Here is a 23414-nt window from a genome sequence, read left to right as displayed (position 1 = left end):
CTGTGAGAGGCCGGCAGAGCTAAAAGCAGCCCCTGGCCCAGCCCCACACGCCACATCCCATCCACTGTGCAAGGAACCAGCAGCCCGGAGGACTGGCTGGGGCCGTAGGGAGCACGTCTGAGGGCTGCGGTGAAGAGCATCGAGAGCCTGGGCAGGACACTCGTGGCCCCCAACAGGCACCTGGTGACCTGCACTGGAGGACAGCCGTGTGGTGGGTCGCTACCGCGCTTTCGAGTCATCCTCACACCGACAGCCCGAACGCGGGAGGGTCCAGTATTAGGGTATGGGGGGAGGTCTGGAATAGGCGAGAGAGGGAAGCAGGACGCGTGGGGCTGGGGGGGCACTGGACCCCTGAGTTTGGCCCCCCACCCCCACCAAGCAGACCTTCAGACGTGATCCCCAAATGAAATGAGACGAGAAGCTGCCTGCTCCGAGCCCGGTGTTGACTGCAGCCGCCGTCGGCTCTCGGGGTCACCCGAGCCCCTTCGGAGTGGCGGGCAGAAGAGGCTGACACCCCCTCGGCGAAGAAGCAACCCAGCATGACCCGTACACGTGTTTATAAAGTTTTTATTTTGTTTTCTTAAAAATAACATTTGTTTCCTTTATGTATGCATGGGGCGGACTTATTTCCTTGGGCTGAGTAATAGGCGGGTCAAGACAACACAAGGCGAGTCCCCAAGTGGACATGGGGGCTGGAGCGAGAGGGGCGGGGAGGCCGGGGCGGGGACCCACGGGAGGCGGGTGCCCTTCAATGCACACACACGGTCTAACACTTGGTTTTGTTTTCTGGGATTTTTTTATGTTTTTTTTTTTTTTAAGACATCTAGAATTACTGAGATACGATTTCTGCACTTAAATATACAGACAGAAACCCAAGCACGGGGACACGACTCTTAACTCTAAGCTCAGTGACTGCACGGAACACAGTTTAATTAGGCTTCAGGCGATAAAGCGGTTTGCTCTGCTGGGGTCTTCCTTCCTGTGCCAGTCTCAGACCCCCTGTCTGCCCCTCCACCCCGGGACCCCCGTGTCTCTGCCCTTCGACCCCGTCTGGCCCGCACAGCCTCATCAAGACGACAGCAAGGCTGCAGGCTGAGTGGGGGCCACTGGGGAGATGGATGTTCCTGCGTGGACGCAGTGGCCCCCACCTCAGGGTAAAGCAGGAAGCAGGGGGCTGGGAAAGGCTAAGGGTGCGGAGCCACCAAGGAAGTGGGACCCTCAGCGCTCCAGCGGGGCCCTCGGGGCGGAGATGACAAGCAGCACAGCTTTCGCCGCTTCCCCGAAGCCCCTTCCTGTGCCCCCCACACCGTCCCCCCTGCCCCGCCACCTCTGAATGGTCTCTCAAGGCACATGCGTGTTCTCCAAGCCCACCCCACCCCATCTCGGGGGATCCCACCTCTCCCGGCATCCCAGGTGGCCCTGGGTGGCGCCAAGGCCAGACAAGGGTGGTTCAGCTCTCTTCACCCCTTAGCTCTGCCAGCCTCAGCTGGGGAGAGGAGGGGACAGTGGGGGGAGGAGTCACGGAGGTGCCCAGCAGCCCGGCCAGGGGCCCCATGCTTTGCTCACAAGGAGTCCCAGCTGCCTGACCAGCCCCTGCTCCCAGGGACAGGCTCTCTGTGTCCACTGCTGGGGGCTCCGAGGCAGGGCTGGACCAAACCCCTCCATCTTTCTACCACGTATTACAAGGTCATGAAAACGTGTAGCCGTGAGACTGGGCTGCGGGGGGGGGCACAGGGACAGCCCCTCCTCCCTCTCCTGGCCCCTGAGCACTCCCAGCGTCCCGACACCACCCAGGGCAGAGACAGACAGACAGACAGACAGACAGACGCCAATCCTAGCAAGCAGAAGCTTCAAGTAGCTCAGAGCGAGCAGAGGGCAGCGTTTCCCTAAACTGAGCCAGGTTGGACAGGGCCTGGGAAGAAGGGGAGGGCGCCCTGGAGAAAGGGGGTCAGTCCCGGGGAAGGGGTAGGGCGCCCTGGAGAGAGGGGGTCAGTCCCGGGGCAGGGGGCTGCCTTGGAGAGAGGGGGTCGGCCTCATAGCAGAGGGCGGGGAGCACCCTGGAGAGTGGAGATCAGCCCAGGGCAGGGGCTGCGCCCTGGAGAGCGGGGGGTCAGCCCCGAGGCAGGGGGGACTGCAGCGCCCTGGAGAGCAGGTCAGGCCCACACCTTCAAGCTCAGAACACGCTGCGGAACCAGAAGCGGTTTCCAGGAAAGCTGGGGTTCCACTGTGTTCCCCAAGCAAGGGCTGGAGGGATACAGGTTCCTGGGGGGAGGGAAGGGGCGGGCTCTGGGCTTGGGGGGCGGCAGTGGCCATGAAGTCCAGCGGGCACAGGAGACACTGCAGGAGCCGGAGGAGCCAGGCTGGGATCTCTCCTAGAGAACTCACTGCCCTGTGCATCCCCGCACTCCACAGCCCCTTGCATCCCAGACCCCCAGGGCGGTCGCTGCGCATACACACGACTGCGGGCTCCCACACACTCACATGCACGCACACATGCATGCCGGCACATGGGCTCACACAGGCAGGTTCACACAGGCACATACACACAGGCTCACACACTTGTATGAGCATGCAGGCTTCCTCATATATACAAACACATGCATGTCCCTCACACATACAAGGACACAGGCACATGGGCTCACATACGTATGCAGGCTTTCACATGCACACATGCACGCATGTGGGCTCATATACAAATGCAGACACACATACGCACATGGCTCATGCACACACTTCTACACATGCACACACATGCACACATGTGGGCTCACACATGCACACACACATGCACGCGGGCTCATATACTCCCACAGGTACACACATGCACACATGGGTACACACACGCACGCACGCACACGGGCACACACATGCTGCGTTCACCACACATCCACAAGCTGCAAATGCCCGAGTCTGGCAGGAGAGCCTTCGGCAGCAAGACTGAGGGGTTTGTTTGCCTGGCTGGGAGAAAGGAGTGGAGGGCAGGGGAAGTCATCGGCCACGGGGGCTCCGTCCTGCTGGGGTCACGGGGAGGGGACAGAAAGGGCCCCACAGCCACAGAAGTGGCTGCCCCACCCCACCTGCTATGACAGGGCTTGAAGAAGCAGAGCAGAGAGAGGAGCCATCAGGGTGGACACGCCTGGGGAGCAGCCTTCCCCCTTGGTGAAGGGGTCTGGGCAGAGGGGGCGGGGGGGCACCCTGGTCCCAGACCCTACTCCCCGGCCAGCCGCAGAGCTCTCTGCACTGCCACTGGGTGGGACGCAGAAGGGGGCTGGGCTGGACAGGGGGCGGGGCTCAGGGCTGCTGGGCCTCCAGTCCTGACTGCTCCCGGGTCTGGCCCCAGTGAGCCCATCCCTGGCCCCAGCACTTCTCCCCAGGTGAGGAGCGCAGGGCGGGCCCAGCAGGATGGGGCGGCCCGCCCAAGCCAGAGAGAGCAGGGAGGTGCCCTCCGAGGGGGCCCAGTCAGGAGAAGGGAGGGCAGGTGGTGGAGATGGGAATCTGGGTGGGAGCGGGGAGCGGGGAGCGGGGGAGGCAGGGGGCTCGGGGCAAGGCTGGGGTGTCTCATTCAATTCAGGTCGGCCTTTCTGCATGGCGGGTCTATGTGGTTCCGTATATTTTAGAAGCAGCAGCAAAATGAAAGAAAACAACGCCCAGGGGGCTGAAGGGGGTTTTTACCATGACTCGCTCTGCCAGGAGCCATGTAGACTGAGGGCAATCAGCAGATGCCCCTTGGTCCTGCATGTTGGTGACACACACACATACACACACACGTACACATATGTGCGTGCTCTCACAAACATATATACACATGCTCTCATGCATGCAAACCTGTATGTGCCCACATGTCCCCCTCACATGTTCTCACATGTGCACATGAGCACATGCAAACATGTACTCCCTCTCACATACACAAATACACTCACATGTGCATGACTCACATACATACATGTGTGCACATAACTCCTTGGCACACGTATTCTCACACATGCAAAAATGCACTGCCTCTCACACAAATGCATGCACACATGCACAACTGCACTCACACTCATGCACTCCCTCTCACACACGCACACACATGCGCTCTCACACATGCACACAGCACTCCCTTTCACATGCACACACCTTTCCCGCCGCCCAGGTCACACCTGCCACCTGCACTCGCGCCCCCGCCATCCGACCATCATTTCCGGATCCGTCCGCTAGCTGTCTCTCCGGGTCCCTGCAGGCCGTCTCCCGGCCTCTGGCCACTACCAGATGTAGCCGCCGTCATCCGCCTCGCCCGCCTCGGCCTCGCCCTCCTCCTCCTCGGCCTCCTCGCCCGCTTCCTCTGGCTCCTTCTCCTCCTCGTCCTCCCAGCCGACGCCGCTCCCAAAGTCCCCCGAGAAGCCCACGAGGTCATCTGCGAGGGAAGGGACAGGGTCAGGCTCCTGCCGGCCCGGGCACGGCCCCCCCGCGCCTGCGCGGCCGCTCACCGCAGTCGGGGCTCCCGTGCATGCGGCTGCCGCTCAGCTCCAGGCCCAGCTGGTCCACACACCAGCAGTCCCCGCTGCTCTGGTCACACTGCATCTTCCGGTAGTAGCCGTCTTCGTCACAGCTGGGGATGAACACTCCTGAGGGGACGGGCCCAGTGGGGTCAGATGGGGTCCAGGCACCCCCCAGACCATCCCACAGCCGGTGACAGACGACAAGAAACCTGCCCCCCTCAGCCACCTGCTCAAACCCAGTGGCTCCCCCAAACTGCGGCCACCCCTTCCTCAGCTTCAGGCCACCCCTCACCCCACCCCTGCCGGCCTCTCTGCCCCCTGGTCTGGCTGGACGCTGCCCACAGACTCGGCTTCTCTTCTTTGCAACCTGCCGCTAGCCTGCTGCCAGGGCCTACCCACTGCCCCTCCGTCCACTCAGCAGACGTGTTCTGCGGCCTCCTGGGCACCACTGCCCATTTAGGGGAGCAGGCCTCCACAGGAACAGCTGTCCAGTGCCACCGGCAGGGACTCTGAGGCCCGAGTGTGCCCGGGAGGCCTGTTTGTGGGAGGGACAGTTGTGGCGACCGGCCAGAATAGTGGGTGGGCGTGAGGGGTCGTGGGTATTGGCCCTATCAGCCCAGCTGAAGGCCCAGGTGCCTGTCCTCTGGGCCACGTCTACTCGGCCAGCAGCACCCTTCCCTGCGGCTCCTGCCACCCCACAGCTCTTCCCTCCCGAGCTCTGCTCAGTCAGCTGGTTTTCACCCTTGGGGTCTCCTAAGGGCACCTCTATTCCCACGTTCCCCCTCACCACTGCAGGCCACAGTGGGGGGCTCCGTCCTCAGGGGGAGTGGTCTGTATGGGGCCTCGGGGGCATGCCGGCTGCGCTGCCCCTGAGCTGGGCTGGGCGTGTCGGGGTGGTCCCAGGCCCAGACCTCACCCCATCTCTGCATGGCCCCTGCTGTGCCCCCCAACCTCACCCCGGTGCATAGGGAGACACCATCCCGCGGGGCTGCGGGAGAAGTGTGCCGGGGGGGTCAGCGGGCAGGGCGGAGGCTGCACAGTGAAGCCTGGTTGGGCCCCCAGAACCGCAAACAACCACAACCACAAAATCCAGTGATGGGCCGGCTGCTGACGGCGCCCCCTGCTCTGTGCTCAGTGTCTTCTAAGGCCCCCTCCGGTGGGGGTTCCCTACACCCCTCCTGCCCGTGGGTGCCACCCGGGGCCTCACCCGGCTTCTTCTTGGCAGCCTCCTGAATCTGGATGCGTTCCAGCTCCGCCAGGCACGGGGGCTCTGCGGGGAGAGGAGCAGCTCTGGGGGACGCGCCGAGAAACGCAGGCGGGGGTCTCAGCGAGACGAAAGCACCCAGGCTCTGAAACAGGCCGCCTATGGCGGGGGTCACACCGATCCCCCCACTGCCCCCAAACTCAGGGGGAAGTAGAGTCCAGGGGCCCAATTTTCCATCATGCCCTTGAAGCACACGGCCAGCTCTGACTCAGCAGGCAGTACCATGGCACTGAGGCTAACCCAGAGGACCGAAGGCTGGGGGGAGACCGGGGAAGGCGGGAGAAGCCAGTGGTGGCTCCAGGACACAGGGTCCCTGGACATTCCTGACCCTCAGTCCTCAGCCCCAGAATACGGGTATTGGCACATTTTTCCCCTCCCTCCCTCCCTCCCTCCCTCCTTCCCTCCCTCCTTCCCTCCCTCCTTCCCTCCTTCCTCCCTCCCTCCCTCCCTCCCTTCCTTCCTTCCTTCCTTCCTTCCTTCCTTCCTTCCTTCCTTCCTTCCTTCCTTCCTTCCTTCCTTCCTTCCTTCCCCCTCCCAACCCTCCCTCCCTCCCTCCTTCCTTCACAATGCTCAGGGCTTACTCCTGGCTCTGCACTCAGGAGTTATCCTGGCGGTGCTCAGGGACCATATAGGGTGCTGGGGTGCTGTGTGCAAAGCTGCGCCCTCCCCACCGTGCTCCCTCTCCGGTCCCTCATTGTCTTCGAGGGCCTCCTCTGGGCCAGGGCGATGGCTCCTGGAGCACAGGCTTCCATGCAGGAGATCTGGGTCCCTCCCCAGCCCCACACAGTCCCCCTAACACCTCCAGGTGTGGCCCATAACAAAGGACAATGGAAGGCTGCCCCCAGGGGTGCCTCAGGAGGCTCAGGGCTTTGCAGGCAGCCGAGAGAGAGAGAGAGAGAGAGAGAGAGAGAGAGAGAGAGAGAGAGAGAGAGAGAGAGAGAGAGAGAGAGAGAGAGAGAGAGAGAGAGAGAGAGAGAGAGAGAGAGAGAGAGAAGGGGGTGCAGAAGGGTGGGAAAGGAAGGCTCCGGCAGGGCACACTCACTCTCCCTCCAGAAGCAGAAGCACCACTCGGCCGGCGAGACTCGGCCGTCCTTGTAGGTGTCGCAGGAGTTGAAGAAGGGGCGGATGCAGACCTCGTACTTGTCCAGGTTGATGGCGGCCAGCTCCGTCTGGTCCAGGAAGAGGTCCGCGCTTGTGTCCAGCTTGGAGAACATCCAGCCGATGGAGTCCTTGCAGCTGGCCCCCAGGTTCTTGTCCAGGCCTGGGAAGCAGGCCAGCAGGAAAAGACACACTCTTGGTAAAACCTCCCATCCGTCTGTCCATCCATCTGGCCCAGTCTCCATCTCGGGACGGACATCAGGTGGTTGAGAGCAGGGGAGCACTACCCCGGGCCGGGAGGCCCAGCTTGACCCCCGTCTCCCGGCTTACCACCCGAGCTGCCCAGCACGGGTGAGGTCCCGGACACTGCTAGGTGACCAGCAGACAAGGACAGGCGCCGCCCCGCCCCACCCTAAACCATCTGCAGCCAGGATGTGACCCTTCCAGAGAAAGACCCCTGCCCGCCCCTGGCCGCACGTCTTAGTTTCCTGCCCCTCCTCCCGTTGTAAGGGTTTCCTGCAAACCACCCCGCATCCCTCTGGATTCTGGGCGTCAGGCTCTTTCAGAGGCTCCAGCTGGCCAGTGCCCACCTGCATTCCTCGCGTCCTGCCCCGGCTACGTACCCATGGCCGGGCTGGTCCCGCTGCTGCCTGCTGAGCCGTTCTGCTTGGAGTTCTCGTGAAGGAGCTGGAACCAGTCCCGCAGCCGGTCCCCCAGGTCAGCCAGGTCCTGACCCGTGCACGTCTCTGCAGCGGGGACAAGGGTTTCAGAGTGAGGCTGGGCCGGAGCAGGGACCGCGACCCCAGCCCCGGGCGCCAGGAGGCTGGGCAGGGCCTGGGAGGTGAGACCTGGGATGGGAGCCGGAGACTCCTCCCTCCCCCTACTCCATCTCACCCCTCCCTCCTCTGTGCAGTAACCAGGGGACCAGGCCCAACCCACCGCCCTACAGTAACCAGGGTCCTAGGAAACCCCAGGGCCTGAGGCCTCGCTCTCCATCCCCAGGAAGCCGCCCCTTCTCCAGGGCTCAGGCAGTCCCCGAGGTGTGCCCGCGGCCTCCTGGACAGGGAGTGCCCGCACCCGGCCGGCCTCGCCTCCTCCTCACCTGCTTTGCCATCAGGGTTGGAGGTGGTCGCCTGGTCCCTGGGGCAGGGGCAGGGCCCCTGGCACCTCACGGCCAGCTGCTTGCCGCTCAGGCACGCCTGCTGCTCCAGTTTGCACTGCGGAGAGGGCACAGGCCGGGCTCGTCCGTGGGCGCCCGCAGGCAGCCACCTCTGTTCCCTGCTCACGCCAGGCAATCACCCGCAAACAGCCCGACGTCCCCCCGGCCCCCGCTCCGAGGGCGAGTGCATGGGGTAAAGGGACGTGAAGGAAGGGGAGTCGGAGCCTCAGGAGCCCCCCACCCCCGCCCCACCATGTCCTCAGACACAGGGCAGAGCCCGGGTCAGCCTCAGACAGTCAGAGCGCACCCAAGCGGCCCTCCCTCCCCAGCCTCCTCCTGGCAATTCCCACCCTCTCCCCATACTCCTCTCTCTCTACTGTCAAGGCGGCCACACCCCTCCCTATGCCAATCCGATGGCAGCCTTAAAGGGTTCCTGGGCCCTAACGTCCAACCCTCCACAGGCCAAGCTACACCCCTCCGCAGCTGGTGTGGTCACAGGCAGCACCCAAAGTTCAAGGGGTGTGTGGGGGTCTCTCTGAGGCCCAGTCCAACCCGAGACCCAAAACTAAGACAAACACAGTCCCTCCCCCGTGCTTCACACAGTCATACACAAACACTCAAACACACACATGTACACACTTAGACACACACACATACACACTTAGACACAAACATATACACTCATACACACAAACACACACTTAGATATACACTGTCAGGCATACACATAAACCCACACCACACACACTCTCAAACTCACAAACACTCAGACATACAGACTCTCAGACGGACATATTCATAGACTTATAAACACTCTCAGACACACACAGATACAAACACACACACACACAAACCGAGACACATACTCACACACTTATATACTCACACAAACACATACATGCCCACACACAAACACAAACATATACACTCTCAGACACACACACACACTCACAGACACACACAAACATACTCTCACACACATACATACACAGTCACACAAACCCAGATACATAGTCACACATGTACTCAGACATGCACAGACACATCCACATTCACAAATACACACACATATGCCCACTCAGACATTTGGACACACACCAACTCACAGACACACACTCAGACCACACAGACAAACATGCAGACATAACACACACATGCAAGCACATACACACTCACACGCCCCATCCCCAAGCCATCCACCCCCTGGGAGTCTTTGCTCCAGTCCCCCAGGAGGAACCCCTCTTCCCTCGCTCCCAGGCCCTGGGCAGTGCACAGTCCTCCCCCTGCAGCCCGAGCACTCCCGGGAGAGTCCCCCACCACTCCGACAGGCCTTCCCTGCTTTTTCTCCGGCCTTCACCTGCCTCGGGCAGCCCCAACACCGGGGACACCAGGAGCGCCTGGGTGGCCCCTGATCGCCCCCCCCCCCCCCGGGCACCCTCCCGGGCCGGGCTGCTCACCACCGAGCTGTAGGTGTGGCCATCGGAGCCGCACACTGAAGCCAGCTGGTCCATGTGGCAGGGCTTGCAGAGTGGGTCTCTGCCCGGGCGGGGTCTCAGGGCGGGCTGCTTGATCCTGCAGAGGCCACAGCAGGATGGTCAGCGGCCAGGCGAGAAGCTGGTCCTGAGACCTAGAGACGAGGCAGTTCCCTCCCTTCCCCGGCACCCAAACCAGACCCCACTCCAGCTCGCAGGGGGGAACAGACAGGTACTGACTCAAGGCACCCTTTGGGGGTGACTGCCAGTAGGGGGTTCCGGTGACGACTCCAGGTCTGACTAGAACACAAAAAGGAGTCACAGGGCCAGAGCAATAGTACAGGGGTCAGGCACTTGCCCGGCGTGTGGCCAGCCCAGCACGGCATGTGGCCCCCGAGCCCCGCCAGGAGCGATCCCGCACCCCCGCCCACCTCCCATCCCGCAAAGAGACGCACAACTGCTCCAGGCCTCAGACCAGAACAGAACTTCACATGAAAGATGGGCCTCGGGGACGCCCGGCTCTAGGGTCACTTCCCGTGGACACACGGGTGCCAATTTGTTGGTTGGGGGCTCGGGAACTGCTGCTCTGGGCTCTTGCGGTAGCTCTACAAGGCCCCCTCACTGCCCCTGGACACGCCTCCCAGAAGCTGGAGCCTGAGGCCCCACCCCAAGGGTCTCCCCGGCCCCTCAAGGGAAGGCCACACTGCAGGGGGGCACTAGAGGTCAAGGCTGCTGGACGGACAGTGAGCGAGTGGGGGAGCTCCAGCCCAGCATCCAGACGGTACAGCCCCCATCCACACCGCAGCCCACCAAACCCCGAGCCCTGACCGGCTCAGGAGCCACCTCTGGGTGCTGGCGTCTGCGGCGGCCGGGGCCGGCTCACCTGTACTCCAGCTTCTTGAGGCTGATGCACATGGCCCGCTGGTAGCCCTGGGCAATGCACACCTTGTGGCGGCTGCACTTCACCTTCTGGCACGGGTCCTTGGTGGTGTCCAAGGCTGGGGAAACACAGGGTCAGGACCGCAGTGTTGGAGCTGGGAAGCGCCTCTTCCCTGCAGCCTCCGCCCCACAGCCCCTTCCACGGAGCCCCCGGGTCAAGTTCAGACGTGGCCTCCCGGCAGGGCACAAAAAATACCTTCATCTCCTTGCTGACTGTCTTCCCAGCTCTTGATGTAGTCGTCCTAGGGGAGGACGGAAAGGCTAAGATTCACGGCGGCGTAGGGCGAGGCTCCTCGGGGTGGGGGTGGGGGTCGCAGCACTGGGCTTGCACAGGCCAGTCGCCACCCTGCATCCGGGTGGCCACCCAGATGTCTATATCCCTCTCCCTCTGGCCTCCCACGAGCCCCTCCACCCTCCTTTCCCATGCTGGATGTAGCGGTGGCAGAGGGAGGGGGGGCCGTCCTGCAGGCCGTGGTGGGGGCGGCTGCACTCACCTCCACCTCCTGGCGATCAGAGGCAGCGGCAGGACCCAGGAAGCAGAGCAGGAGAGAAGGAGAGACGGGTGTAAGTGGGGGCAAAGGTCCTGTTTTCTGTCTGTTTGGGGTCATGCCTGGCGGTGCTCAGGGCAGACTCAGCTCTGTACCCGAGGTCACTCCTGGCGGTGCTGGGATGGGGGGGTGGGGCATACAGGGTGAGGGGCGTCGAACCCAGGCCAGGGTGTAAGGCAAGTGCCCAGACAACGGTTTGATCCCCGGAGCCTCCGGTCAGGCGGGGGATCCCTGTCCCTGTCGCAGAGCTCAGCTATGACCCACCGCAGAGGTGAGGCTTTCAGAGGGCCAGCTCCGGCCCTCTGCGCCCCCGTGGCCCGAGAACACTGGATGCTCAGGCCAAGCTCAGGGGCCCGGCTGCAGTGGACATGGGAAGAGGCTGCTGGCATTGGTGCGGATGGGGGCACCGGGCTCCAGGCCAGGCGGCAACTGTGGGCACCCGGAAAGCCCACGGGCTCCAGGGTCTCTGACCTGGGCCCTGGGAAGGGACAGACGTCCCAGCTGAAGGCTCGTGCGACAGCACCTCTACCCGCACCCAGGAGCACGAGTCTGCATCTCCACCCGTGCCAGGACACGCCTCGGCATCGCCACCCGCACTCAGGGCACACAGACGTTCCCCAGTGAGTGCCTAAAGGCCCCTGGCACCCCCGCCCAGGGCAGAGGGTGCACCCCATACCCAGGGCTGTGTGCCCGCTCCCCTGCATGCAGGAGCCACGAGCCCCAGGCGTGTGCAGGAAGGCGCTTGAGCCCCCTCCCCAGCGGCAGGTGGTCCCGCTCCAGAAACGAGGTACCAAACCCCGTCGTGGCAGCCTCTGGTTTTCAGGCCCAGCCCAAGGCCTCCCTCTCCTTGGCCATTACTGCCTGTGCCCGTGGGGCTGGTGGAAGGGAAAGTAAGGAGAGCGGACACCCCTTGCGGCTTTCTCCCTGTCCCTCTCTCCCTGCCCACACCTGGGCCCCACGCACATTCCCGCGGTCAGTGACTTGCAGTCCTTGGAAGCAGAGACCAAAGAGGTCAGCCCAGCCTCACCCGAGTCTCTTCATCAAGCCCTTCTCAATGAGGGTCTGGGGTCTTTCCTCCATGTCCCCCAGGCCACAGGCAGGAAGTGGGGGCGAGAGGATACAGGGCTGAAGCAAAGCAGGCACTGGCCTCCATCCTGTCCAGCAGGTAAGCAGGCAAGAGGCCGGGAAGGGGGCGAGGAAAGTGGGTGTTGTACCGTCCGCCCTGGGCGCGGGAGCAGGGAGGGCCCACGGCCTCAGCGGAGACCTTGAGGCTGCTCACCAGTGAGCGTCCCCCGGGCCCCTCCCGCTGCCCCCACTCCACCCGAGTGGCCCCCATGAAGCCCCCCTAGGCGAGCACCGTGACCTTTGGGAGCGCAGCACGCATCTCCGGGAAGAGGAGGCACGGATGAAAGCGGGCGGCCAGCAGGGTGCCCAGAGCCAGAGAGCAGCCGGAGATCAAAGTGCTACGCAGAGAAGTGGCCACGTCTTGGGGGGTGCTCGAGTGGAAAGGGGAGAGGCTGTCCCTGGGGTGCAGGGACGGTCACTCGGAGGGGCCCTGGGGCACGTGGAGGCTTTGTGGGCCCAGGGACACGACGAGGAGCGCTGAGGTTCACGTGGGCTGGCCCGACGGGCAAGCTGAAAGAGAGGTGCGTGGTGGCAGGTGTGAGTGGGACCTTTCTGGGCCGCGTGTCTATTTATGGCGCACGAGCGGGCTCATCAGCGCCAGTGAGAATCTGTCCTTCGACACACGGGTGTGTCCTCCCGTGAAACAGGAGGCCCGGTCTGCCCTGGCTCTGCTGCCAATTCGTCCACCTCACCCTCCGCCCTGAGAAAGGGGGGCTGGGGTGAGGGACGAGCCAGGGGAGAGGGGCCAGAGGCTGGGACCCAGAATCCACGGCGGCTCTGCCTGGCTGTCACACCTGCCCAGCACAGGGCGGGACCTGGGGCAACTGCTGGGAAGAGCCAGGGTAACTCAGGCTGCCTGAAGAGCACGCCCTGGGCAGGGGAGCTGGGGCGGGGCTTCAGGCACCTGCCCTGCCCGTGAACCCCCTCAGCAGGGGTTTCTAAGCCCAGCACCACAGCACCGCCAGTCTGAGCTCTGAGCACCGCGGCGGGGGGCTCCAAAGCAAAACAAGCAAAGGAAGTCCGAGGCCAGAGAGCCAGTCCAGGGCTTGAGGCACTCCACTGGCGCACAGGCAACCTTGGTTTGGTCCCCAGCGCCAGAGATGGGGCCCCACCACTGCTAGGAGTGATCCCTGAGCACAGAGCCAGGAGGAAGCCCAGAACAAAAAAAGGGGGAAAGGTTAAATCTTCTCAGTGATTTTTTGGTTGGTTTTGGGGTACTTGGGGACCCCATAGTGCTGCGGGGCGTGACCTCAGGGCCTCGTTCATGCTCGCCCTGGCCCCTCTCCCACCTTCCCGGGAAGCAGCGGGGTCTGCAGGCCCAACCTACTGCAGGGCAGGAAACTGAGGTGCCTAGGAAATTGGCCAGGGGTCGAGCAGCCTGGGAAGCCGCGTGCTCCCCGCAGGCTGTGCCCCCAACCAGGGCTTGGCCGCGAGGCGCAGCGACTGGGAAGGGCACGGGGACAGGAAGAGAGGCCCCCGGGGCCCAGTCTGACCCAAAAGGCTCATCGTGGGTCCCCAGCCAGTCGCTGCTCTCCTGGGCTCCTCCCAGCGCCAGACAGTGCACGTTAGACCCTGTAGGTCAGAGCTTCTCACGCCTTCCCATGCAAGTGTGTGATTGTGTGCGTGCGTGTGTGTGTGTGTGTGTGCGTGTGTGTGTGTGTGTGTGTGTGTGTGTGTGTGTGTGTGTGATTCCCACTGGGGCTCCTGCCAGTTCCAGGCAGGCAACTGAGAGGACCCGGCCCTCCACCTCTGGGCCTCACACCCAGCATCCCCCTCGGGATACCAGCTTGGCTTTGTTTGGCCATTTTCTGTTGCCGTGCCAGGGATCAAACTCAGGGCCATCACCCCGACCCTGACTGGTCCTTTCTCAGAGCCCAGAGCTGTCTCCAGTTCACTGTGTCAACACAAGCACGCCACTAGCCTGGCCCCTCCCCACGTCCTGTCCACTCGCTCCTGCCCCTCAGTCGCCCTCCGATCCCCTCCTTCCTCCCCGCCCTGTCTAGCCTGACCTTAGTCACTGCCATCCCCCCTCGAGTTTCCCTCCTCTGCTTTGTGCTCCACAATGCTGGAGCTGCAGGGATGTTTCTAGAACACAATTCGGATCATGTCTCTCCCTCCTTAAACCCTCTCTGAATACAGAGTGGCTCTCCCCTCCCATCCCATCTTCTCTCTTTCCCTTTTATGGGAGGGGGATCAAAACCTAGGCCTCACACACCCAAGGCAAGGTCCTGGATGGCTGAGCTGATCACAGCCCAATTTGCTTCATTTGGAAAACTCAGTGGCTAGAGCGGCAGTTCAGCAGGGAGGACACCCTGCACACAGCCAACCCACATTCCATCCCAGGCATCACATATGGCCCCCACAGCCCACCAGGAGTGATCCCTGAGTGCAGAGCCAAGAGGAAGCCCTGAGCATCACCAGGTGTGGCCCAGCAGCATAAAGAAAGAGAAAGGGAAAGAAAAATTAAAATGTCAATAGATCAATAGATGAGTGGGTTTAAAGAATTTGTACCACAATGTTAATAGTGGTTCCTTGGGCGGGTGGGGGGGTGCATAAAACTACAGAGACCGCCTTCTTCCAAGTTTCCAACATTATTACGATGAACACGGATCGGTTTCATAGTGAATGAACGGAAGGGGGGAGCGACACAATAACATTGTTCTTTTAGAGCCTCTCCTTGGTCCCGTTCCCTACGCCCATCCGGCAGCTGCCCCAGCAGGACCAGCCCTCGCTGGGCCTCTGCCCGTCTGGAATGCCCCTCCCCTGCCCCAACCCTGACTGTTCAACCTTCCCTCACCCTGCCTCGTCCCCAGCTTTCCTCCAGCCCCGCCACATCTGGCGGAGGTTTCTTGTTGCTCCAGGGACACTAAGCACTGTCACAGCTTCTGCCCCTTTAAACGGCCGGTTCCCTGAGGCTCGTTGGTCTGTGCTCAGCACCCAGCACCTAGTAAAAACCCTGTGAGCAACACAGCCCTGTTTGCTGTGATTACCGGGGTAGCCCGGTGAACTGTGCAGGCTCACCTGCTCTTCACAACCTGGAGAGAAAATGACCATCGCCATGGCTCAGAAGCAGCTTCAACCGCACGGCAGAAGGGCTGGACTTGGGAACCTGCACTCGGGGTCTGGCCTCTCAGCCCGCTCCATCTGCCGGCAGGTGAACCAAGGACCAAGAGCCCAGGCTCTACCTCCACACAGCAAGGCTGCAGGGGCCAAGGGAAGTCCCTGGAACCCCCGGCCCGGTCCTGCAGGCGCTGTCCAGAAATCCCTTCATCGCCCGGTTCCACCCGCTGCTCCCATGCTCTCCCCTCCCGGCTTTCATCCCTGTGGCTCAGCCTGGTTGCCATGGAGACAAGGCCCACTTGCCAAGCCGGCAGAGATGGTTGGTGGGTTGGCGAGTGCACAGGCATCTCTGGGCTTAGGGGGCACAGGCTGCGTGTTTCCAGAGCTGTTTACTTCCTGTCATTTTAATTAGCACCCCAATCGCCAGCTCACTTCACAGCTTGAGTTAACCCAATCTCGCCCAGGCGCCCCATCTGGTGGGGTGGATGAAACGGCAATGAAGGAACGAGTGGAGCAAAGAACAGCTCCCTCGGCCCGGGTTCTAGGGTTGACGGCACCAGGCAGGTCCCAGGCTGCCTCTCAGTACAGGGCAGGAGACTACGGGTGGGGGAGTCAGGGGGACCTGGGGGAGTCGGGGGGGCCCAGGAGGTGTCAGGGGGAGACTGAGCTCTTCATGGCAAGCAGGGTATGGGGTCCTGGGCCCTTCTTGGCCTCCCCTCCAGTGGCCAGCAAGTCCACGGGCTAGAGTCAGGCTCACTTCACGCCAGACTTCCTCATCTCCAAGAACCGAGGAGGGGCCAGTGCAGGAGAGGCAGTTGCCTTGCACACAGCCAATGCAGGCTCCATGCCAGGCAGCACCAATGGCCCCCTGAGCACAGAGCCGGGAGTGATCCCTGAGCACTGCCGGACGTGGCCCCAAAACAAAGACCCAGAGCACAAGGGCCGCGGGCATGTCCAGGGTGGAGGAGCCAGGGGCTCTTCAAGAGCACTCCGCGGGGTTCCCTACTCTCAAGGCCACACAGGGCCCTGGAACCCAGGTCTAGGGGGACACGGGGACCCCCACCCGGGGAAGGTGTGGGCACGAGGTTGACGAGCCCACACTCCCCAGGGCCCCCAGCTCAGACTCTGCTGGTGCCAGAGACCCACCCAGCCTAAGATGAAGCACAAACCTGCACCCTGTGTGGCATTTCTTCTTGGGAAGAAGATGAAGAACCTTAAGAAGGGCGGGGCGGGCCCACCCCTGGCAGTTCTGCCTCATTCCTCAGGTGCGGGTGGCTGGGGTGGAGCCCGGGAGGCCCCGGCACGGGGAGCTGGCAGCAGGCTCCTCTCCTGCCTCCCCCCAAGGGCCAGCAAAGCCCAGGATGGGGGACCCAGAGAGGAAAGGGCCGGTGCAGAGTGGGGCTGCCCAGGCACCTCCACCCCAGGACCTACTCTCCTGTCACTTGCCGGAGCTGAAGGTGCCCTCCGGGGGTGCAGGGGGCAGGTGGGCAAACAGGAGCCGCGCCTCGCCCCTCCCCTCCCCTGGAAGGAATGTCCTAGGAAGGCAGAAATGCGCGGATGGCTCTCCCATGCCAGGAGCTCTGCAAGTGGGTACGCGAGAGCCCACCTTGGCCTCCGGCTTCTGCTCTGCCCCGCGCCCTCCCGCCCGTACAGGGGGGCCTGGGGAGCTCTGAGCTGCCTCAGCGCCTTGTCCTAGCACAGAGGATGGCAGAACTGAAAGCCCTGGAAGCTTGGGGCCGCAGGGGCAGGTGTGGTGAGAGCAAGCAGTGGGCAGGAGTGTGGGTTCAGCAGGTGGGGTCTGCTTCTCTCACCAGCAGATAGTGTAGCAAAGATTCTGGCTGCAGCCGCCGCTCCCCCCACCCCAGAATGCTGAGGGGAGGGAAGGGAAGTCTGACCGAGCCCAACTCCCACACACCCTCCTGCCAGCGCCTCCTGCCTGAGCCTGAGCCCGGCAGGCATCGAAGGCTCCGCCAGGCCACACTGTCCTTCCCTGTCCTCGGACCCCTGGGGACGCTGGTCACTGCCCACGGAGGCAGGTGCAGGCTGAAGTGTGGGGTGGGGTTTTCGCCCCTGCCCCCCAGAAGAAAGGAGACCCAGGCCCCCAGAGAGAGACTATGTGTGTGTGTGTGTGAGGGTGAGTGTGTGAGTGTGTGTATGAGAGTATGTGTGTGTGTTCTGTGTATGAGCATGTTCGTGTGTGTATGTGTGTGAATTGTGTGTCTGTGAGTGTGTATGAGTATGTGTTTGTGTGTGTAGGAGAGTATATGAGTGTGTATTTGAGTGTGTATGTGTGAGTTGTGGTAAAACACACACACCACAGTCTGTGTGTCTGTATATGAATGTGTGTATGTGTGTGAGTGTGAGTGTGTTTGTGTGAGAGTGACTGCATATGTGTGTGTAGGACAGGGAAGCCTGAGGGACTCTATTTCCGTATGTCACCATCCCTGGCCCTCGGTGGCTGACTCCAGAGCCTGTGGTCACGGCTGGGAATGACAAGGAGATGCCAAGCACTGAGCAAGTCGCCAGGCGGGACAGGAGAGCTCAGTGGCCAGAGCATGGGTTTTGCACATAGGAGGTTTGGGTTCCACCCCAGCTCTGCACAGTCCCCCAACCCTGAGCTCACGAGCACCACTGGGTAGGATCCAAAACCCAGGAAACAAAAACCAACCTGGCACTTGCCTTGCTCTGGCCGACAGGTTCGATCCCCGGCATCCCCTGGATCCCCCGAGCCCCACCAGGAGTGATTCCCAGTGGAGAGCCAGGACTGGGAATGTCCCCTGAACATTGCCAGGTGTGGCCCAAAACACCAAAACTCAGTGACCAGGCAGCGCTCAGGAGATGGCAGCTGCTGCCCTTTCGGACACTCCCATTCTTCGTGCCCGCATTTACGCCGAGCTCGAGGATTGAGCCAGGCGGGGTGGAAGCAGCGTCCATTCCCAGACACATCCGGCTCACAGGAGCAGGATGAACACACATGACAAGACCATGCAGTGCTCACAAGACAGCAGCTCTCGGAGGCTCCTGGAGGGCCACAGGGTGCCACCAGCATGTTCCCACACATGCTGCAGGGGCCGGGAAGCAGCGGGTATCTCTGCACCCAAGGGAGGCACCTCCCCCCACAGGCTGCAGCCAGGAGACCGGGCACCCACATGCCCATGTTCATAAAGACCCCACGGCACGGCCCTGCAGGGAGCCCCCTCCAGGAGCAGTGGGTGACCCTCTTCCCAGATCTGCCCCAAGAGGCCATGAGTCCATCCCTGCAGTGTCTCAGCCGCTGGCTAATCCATCCCTATGCTTCATGGGAAGCAAAGAAAATCCCTTTCCACCCCAGACATGGTTGGGTAGGGGCAAGGGATGGATGGCGGCTGCAGGCCCAGAGACTGGCTGATGCCCAAGTCTGTGGACCACTCAGCTCCATCTGCCCCTTAAACCAAAAGGGGACGGCGCTCCAGGCGCTAGGGGTCACTCAAGAATGACACTGTCCCTGTGTCCTGGGTGGGCTGGAACTGGAGCGCCACCCCCATCAGATAGACAGTCTCGATGCCCGGGATGGAGGACAGATGGCCAGCCAGGCGTGGAGCTCTTCCTGCTCGCTCTCATCCAGGGTGGGAAGCTCCGGAGTCCACCAGCAACTGCCCCTTCCCACCCTGGTCCCCAGTCTGGAGATGATGGGAAACCTGGGTGCAGGAGGCGGTCAGGGACCCACCTTGCAAGCCCCAGACTCCAGTTCTGCAATCCATACTGACCCAGTTTAGGGTTCTCACACACCCACACGAACACCTGTGGTTCAGGATCAAGGCAGGTGGGGGGGGGAGAGGGGAGCTGTGGCCAACAGGGGCTGCTCGGGGATCCAACCTCTCTTGGTTCATGAGACACACAAGTGAGGCCGGGACACCCAGGGGCGAGTGGTGGCTAAGGAATTTCTTTGCTTTCGCTCGGCCAAATAAGTTTCAAAGCCTCTGCCTGGACGTGAGGCTTGGCCTGTGGGAGGGGTTTGGCTCTGCAGTGGACAAACTGATGAACACAGAGCAAGGTTTATGTTTTGTTTTGGGGTTGGGGGGATGGCTTTTAGGGTGCTCCCACCCGGGTGGTCTCAGGGGCTCGGTGTTCAGGCCTTGCTCTCTGCCTCTGCAGTTTGCCAAGACCATGGCGTGGGGGGGATGGGACCCAGGCCTCCTGCACATGGAGCAGGCACTCAGCCCGGGGTGGTCTTCCCCTCGGCCCTGCGTGGGCTCCACAGAAGGGACCATCTGAGGCTAGCGGAGCCTGAAATAAAACACCCTCCAGGCCTCTGCAAGATCCTTCCGGTTTGGGACCACTTCCCTCTTAAACTGCCCCTTAGAGATTCTACAAATGGCTGGCATCACCTGGGCAGCCCGTGGCAGAGCCAGAACCGGAAGCCAGCCCTCCACATCCCAGGCTTTGACAGTGCCCCAGGTGTGTGTGTGTGTGTGTGTGTGTGTGTGTGTTCTGCAACCACAAAGTGGGGAGACTACAGGCATGATCATGATGATGAAGGGCTGGAGAGAGAGTAACTACAGTGGGGAGGGTGTTGGCTCTGAGCATGGCAGAGCCAGGTACAAACCCCGGCACCCCAGATACCTTCACCGAACCCCACCAGCAGTGATCCCTGAGTGCAGAGCTGGGAGTCGGCCCTGAGCACCGCCAGATGTGGGCCAAAAATTCAAAACATGAAAGATAAGTAACATAACAATGGCGGGGCGGGGCTGCCAGAGAGGCTGCACAGAGGTAAAGGAACAGACAAGTCCATCCCCTATGCAGGGCCCATGGCCTGCAGGCACCGTGGGTCTCCTGCATGCCAAGCTCGCCTTGGATGCTCACAGATCCCATTCGGTTAAGGGGCAGCGGGGTTGAAGGAGAGGAGTGCCGAGGAGGAAAGGAAGAGCTGGAGCTGCCCAGAGGCGCTGCAAGGCCCAAGGCCTCTCCCCGTGACCTCGTGCTTTAACCCAATTCCATCGCCTTCGGCAGGGTGTGGACCTGGCCAGGGGAGCTTTTGGGGAGCAGGGCTGAGGAGCCACCTCCTCCCCATCTGGCAGAGAGGCAGTGGGCAGCAGGAGAGATGGGTGGGGGCCTGCCCGCAGGAGGGGAGGATTACGAAGGGGGTAATCTGCTTCCTCTAATCCCAGCGCCCCCAGGCTGAGCAGAGCTGCCCCGCTCCTCTTCATCCCTCCCACTGACCACATCCCGCCCTCTCCCCAGTCAGGTCTCCAGCCTCTTCTAGAGACCTTTCCAGCCCTAACAGCCCCTCCTCTTGCCTGTCCCCTTCCCCTAAGGGAAACGGGTTTGGGAGGAGGGGGTGGCTGGGGCCGTTCTGTGACCATCACCAGCGAGGTTCTGGCAGTGTCTTAGAGGTCCCTCGGAGGAGCACAGGAGTCGGCTCTCCAGCCCATAGTGACATAGCACAGAGAGGTTCAGAGCTCCAGGTGGGATGTAGGGGCACACGGGCAGTGTCCGTAGGGACAGCAGAGCCTCTGTGTACAGTCTGGGCACAGCACAGCCTCAGAGGTGCCGTTTACAACTCTGGGACGCACCCCCTCCCCCAAGCCAGGCAATGCAGTGGTTCTGAGCAAGCCGCCTCCTGCGTTTCTACAGAAGCTCCCGGTGGCTCCTGAGGGCCAGTGACTCCAGCCCTCTTCCTAAGTGCTCCTCCTCTGCCTGGCTCTGCCCCCCAGGACACCCTGAATGGGGTTGGAGAGTGCCCTATAAAAACCTCAGGCTACCCAAATCAGGAGCTGCCCTAAAGCTCCAAGCAACCTGGGAAGGCCGTGGGACTGCAAACCCCCAAGCCCCTAAATCTGAAGGCTTTATTCTTGGAGGGAGAGGGCGGGGGCTGGGGGCTGGCACCAGCACAAGGAGACAGGTGGGCAGCCCTGTGCCAGGGGTCGGGCACTCAGCCCTTGATCCGCGCCCACAGAGCTGGGGATTGGAAGCAGGTGGAGGCAGGGAGGTGGGGAGGAATCTTTTATTTTTAAACCTTCCCTTCCCTGCTCTGATGAAGCACTGCCTTTCCTTGACCTTCACGGGTTTCACTTCCGAAGATCTCGCGGCCACCCGGATGGCCGGAGCCCTGCGAGATGACTCGGGATGCAGGCTGGGCCGGGCCACGCTGGGCCAGGTCCGCCCCCGCCCCGCAGCAGGGCCCGCAGCCTCCTCCCCGGCAGCAGCGCGGAGACTGCGGCTCCTCAGGCTGGATGTGCAGGGGCGAGGGAGGGAAGGGCTGCTCGCGCCCCAGGCTGGACCGCGCCGCGGGTGGGGCGCAGCCGCCAGGAAGCCTCAGCCCCGGCCCAGGACGCGGGCCCGCTGCGCACGAGGTCTCCTGCTGAACCACCCCCTCCTGGTCTCACTCTGGGGGGCCACAAAAGGATCCTGAAGAGTCTCTGCCACCGTCTTGCAATGGGAGGGAGCGCGCGTGTGCGTGTATTCATGTACATGTGTGTGCTGTCTGTGCATGTGCATGTGTGCATGTGTGTGCTGTGCGTGGATGTGCATGTGTGCGTGTGTGTGTGCGCGCGTGCGCCACAGACACGCCTAAGGAACTTCTGGGTGCGTGCAAAATGACAAGGCGAGAAAGACCCATCTGTGTCCGGGGTGGGGTGCTCCGAGGCGGTATCGGGGAGATGTGCAGCAAGGCCTGCAGTCGCGTGGGCAGCAGCGGGTCGTGGGCGCCCCGGCCCATCCCCCACTTCCCACCCCCGCCCCCCTCCGGGCCCCGCCCTCCCCCCCAATCCCCTCGGGGACCGCCGCCTCCAGCTTCCTCTGATCTACAGGTGCCGGTAAACAAGTGCCGCAGCTGCCGCCCCAGGTGCCCTCGAGCCCCCAGACCCAGCTGCGGGCTCCCCGCTCTGCCGCTGCCCAGCGTGGGTCCGCGGAACCCGCCTCTGTGCTCCGCAGGGGACCCCGGACCTGGCGCCCCCCATCCTCCCGGACACGCCTTTCCCCGGCGCTCCGGAGGACGGCCAGGCTCGCCCCCCACCCGTTCACCCTCCGGAGAACCCAAGGTGGGGACAGAGGGCACCCGCGCCAGCCCGGCCTGCCTCCGCCGCCCCCCGCACCCCTACACCTCTCCCTTCCGCAGAGCCCCGTATGTGGCGTCCGCCCGACTGGGGCAGGCCCGGGGGGGTGGGGCTCACCTAAACGCAGGAAATAAACAGAATTAGAAGTGGGAGCACAGGAGGCGGGCGCCGCCGGGCCGGCCCGCGCCCTCCCGCCCGCCCGGCCCGGGGGGCGCGCGTTGTTTACTCGCGCTGCAGGGACGCGCCCCTGCAGACTCACGTCTCGGAAGCGGTTCCAGTGCTTGATCTTGCCGCTGTACTGCGAGATGGACGACAGCCATTGCTCGTCCTCCATGAAATTGCCGGGGGTCTCGCCCTCGCGGGGCCCCTTGGCGTCGCCCTGGGCCAGCGCGGCCGCGGCCAGCAGCAGCAGCAGCAGCGGCAGCGTCAGCCGCCCGCAGCCCGGGGCGCGCATCGCGGTCGTGGGTCCGACCCCGGGGGTCTCGAGTCCGGCAGAGTCTTGGGGTCCTTCCTCCGCGCGCGCTCGGCGGCGGGGCCCGCCCGCGGTCTGACTCCGGAGGACCGGCGCACCGGGCGCGGGACGCGGGCTGAAGTGCGACCTGCCGGGGAGATGCACTTGTCTGCAAACGCCCAGCAGGACCGGGAGAGGGAGAATCAGAGCCTGCGCCAGCAGGGGCCGTGTCTGTGACTGTAGCGTCAGCTTCACGTTTGACATCATCATACCTGGTTTGGAGGAAGGGCGGGGAGGAGGGGGTCGGTTTCAACGGGAAGCGCTGGATGAGATGCCCAGCAGCCGCAGAGGCGCGCACTCGGGGAGCTGCCTGCCCGGGAACCCGGACCTCGGCTGCTCCTGGGGTCTTCAGAGGGTGGAGAGCAAAACAGGGCTCCCCGGGGAGAAAATGCACAAAAGTGAAAAAACAAAAAACAAAACCCGGCCAGGCTCAGGTGTCTGAGCAAATTGGCTCCAAACACTTTGCTCTCCCACACAGCGCGGCCGGCGCCGCAGCCCTGGGCAGCTGGGTTCAAGCTCAGCGCTCCATACCGGGTCGCTGCCCTAAGACAAAAGCCATCCAACTGGCCGCCTCCAACTATAGCCCCAGCCCTCAGGGTCTCTTCAAGGACGCAGTGCCAGCGCTGAAAGGCTGGTGAAACTGGCAGATGTCCCCTCCCAAGGCAGCTGTTGAGGGGCTGTCAGCCCTTTTTGTTAGTCCATCCCGTGGCAACTCTGAGAGGC

The 23414-nt window shown here is 62.8% G+C and overlaps 1 protein-coding gene across 2 annotated transcripts; it reads right to left on the bottom strand.

The window, feature by feature from the left end:
• Positions 1 to 551: 551 nt before the first annotated feature.
• Positions 552 to 22862, bottom strand: SPOCK2 (SPARC (osteonectin), cwcv and kazal like domains proteoglycan 2). Of its 2 annotated transcripts, none has more exons than XM_055130040.1 (10): positions 22422 to 22862; positions 10610 to 10655; positions 10358 to 10472; positions 9460 to 9574; positions 7946 to 8060; positions 7467 to 7589; positions 6788 to 7006; positions 5689 to 5751; positions 4470 to 4607; positions 552 to 4396 (listed from the first exon to the last, which is right to left on the bottom strand). In XM_055130040.1, the coding sequence occupies exons 1-10, from the start codon at positions 22632 to 22634 to the stop codon at positions 4245 to 4247; spliced, it is 1299 nt and encodes a 432-aa protein (XP_054986015.1). In that variant the 5' UTR covers positions 22635 to 22862; the 3' UTR covers positions 552 to 4244. The 2 variants fall into 2 exon arrangements, with proteins under 2 accessions (XP_054986015.1, XP_004615538.2); XM_004615481.2 differs by lacking the exon at positions 22422 to 22862 and adding an exon at positions 10908 to 11036.
• Positions 22863 to 23414: the final 552 nt, after the last annotated feature.

Source organism: Sorex araneus, chromosome 3 (genome assembly GCF_027595985.1).
Source record: "Sorex araneus isolate mSorAra2 chromosome 3, mSorAra2.pri, whole genome shotgun sequence".
Taxonomy (NCBI): Eukaryota; Metazoa; Chordata; class Mammalia; order Eulipotyphla; family Soricidae; genus Sorex; species Sorex araneus.
Note: the sequence above shows the minus strand (reverse complement) of the source record. Positions and strands in the feature narration are given on the sequence as shown.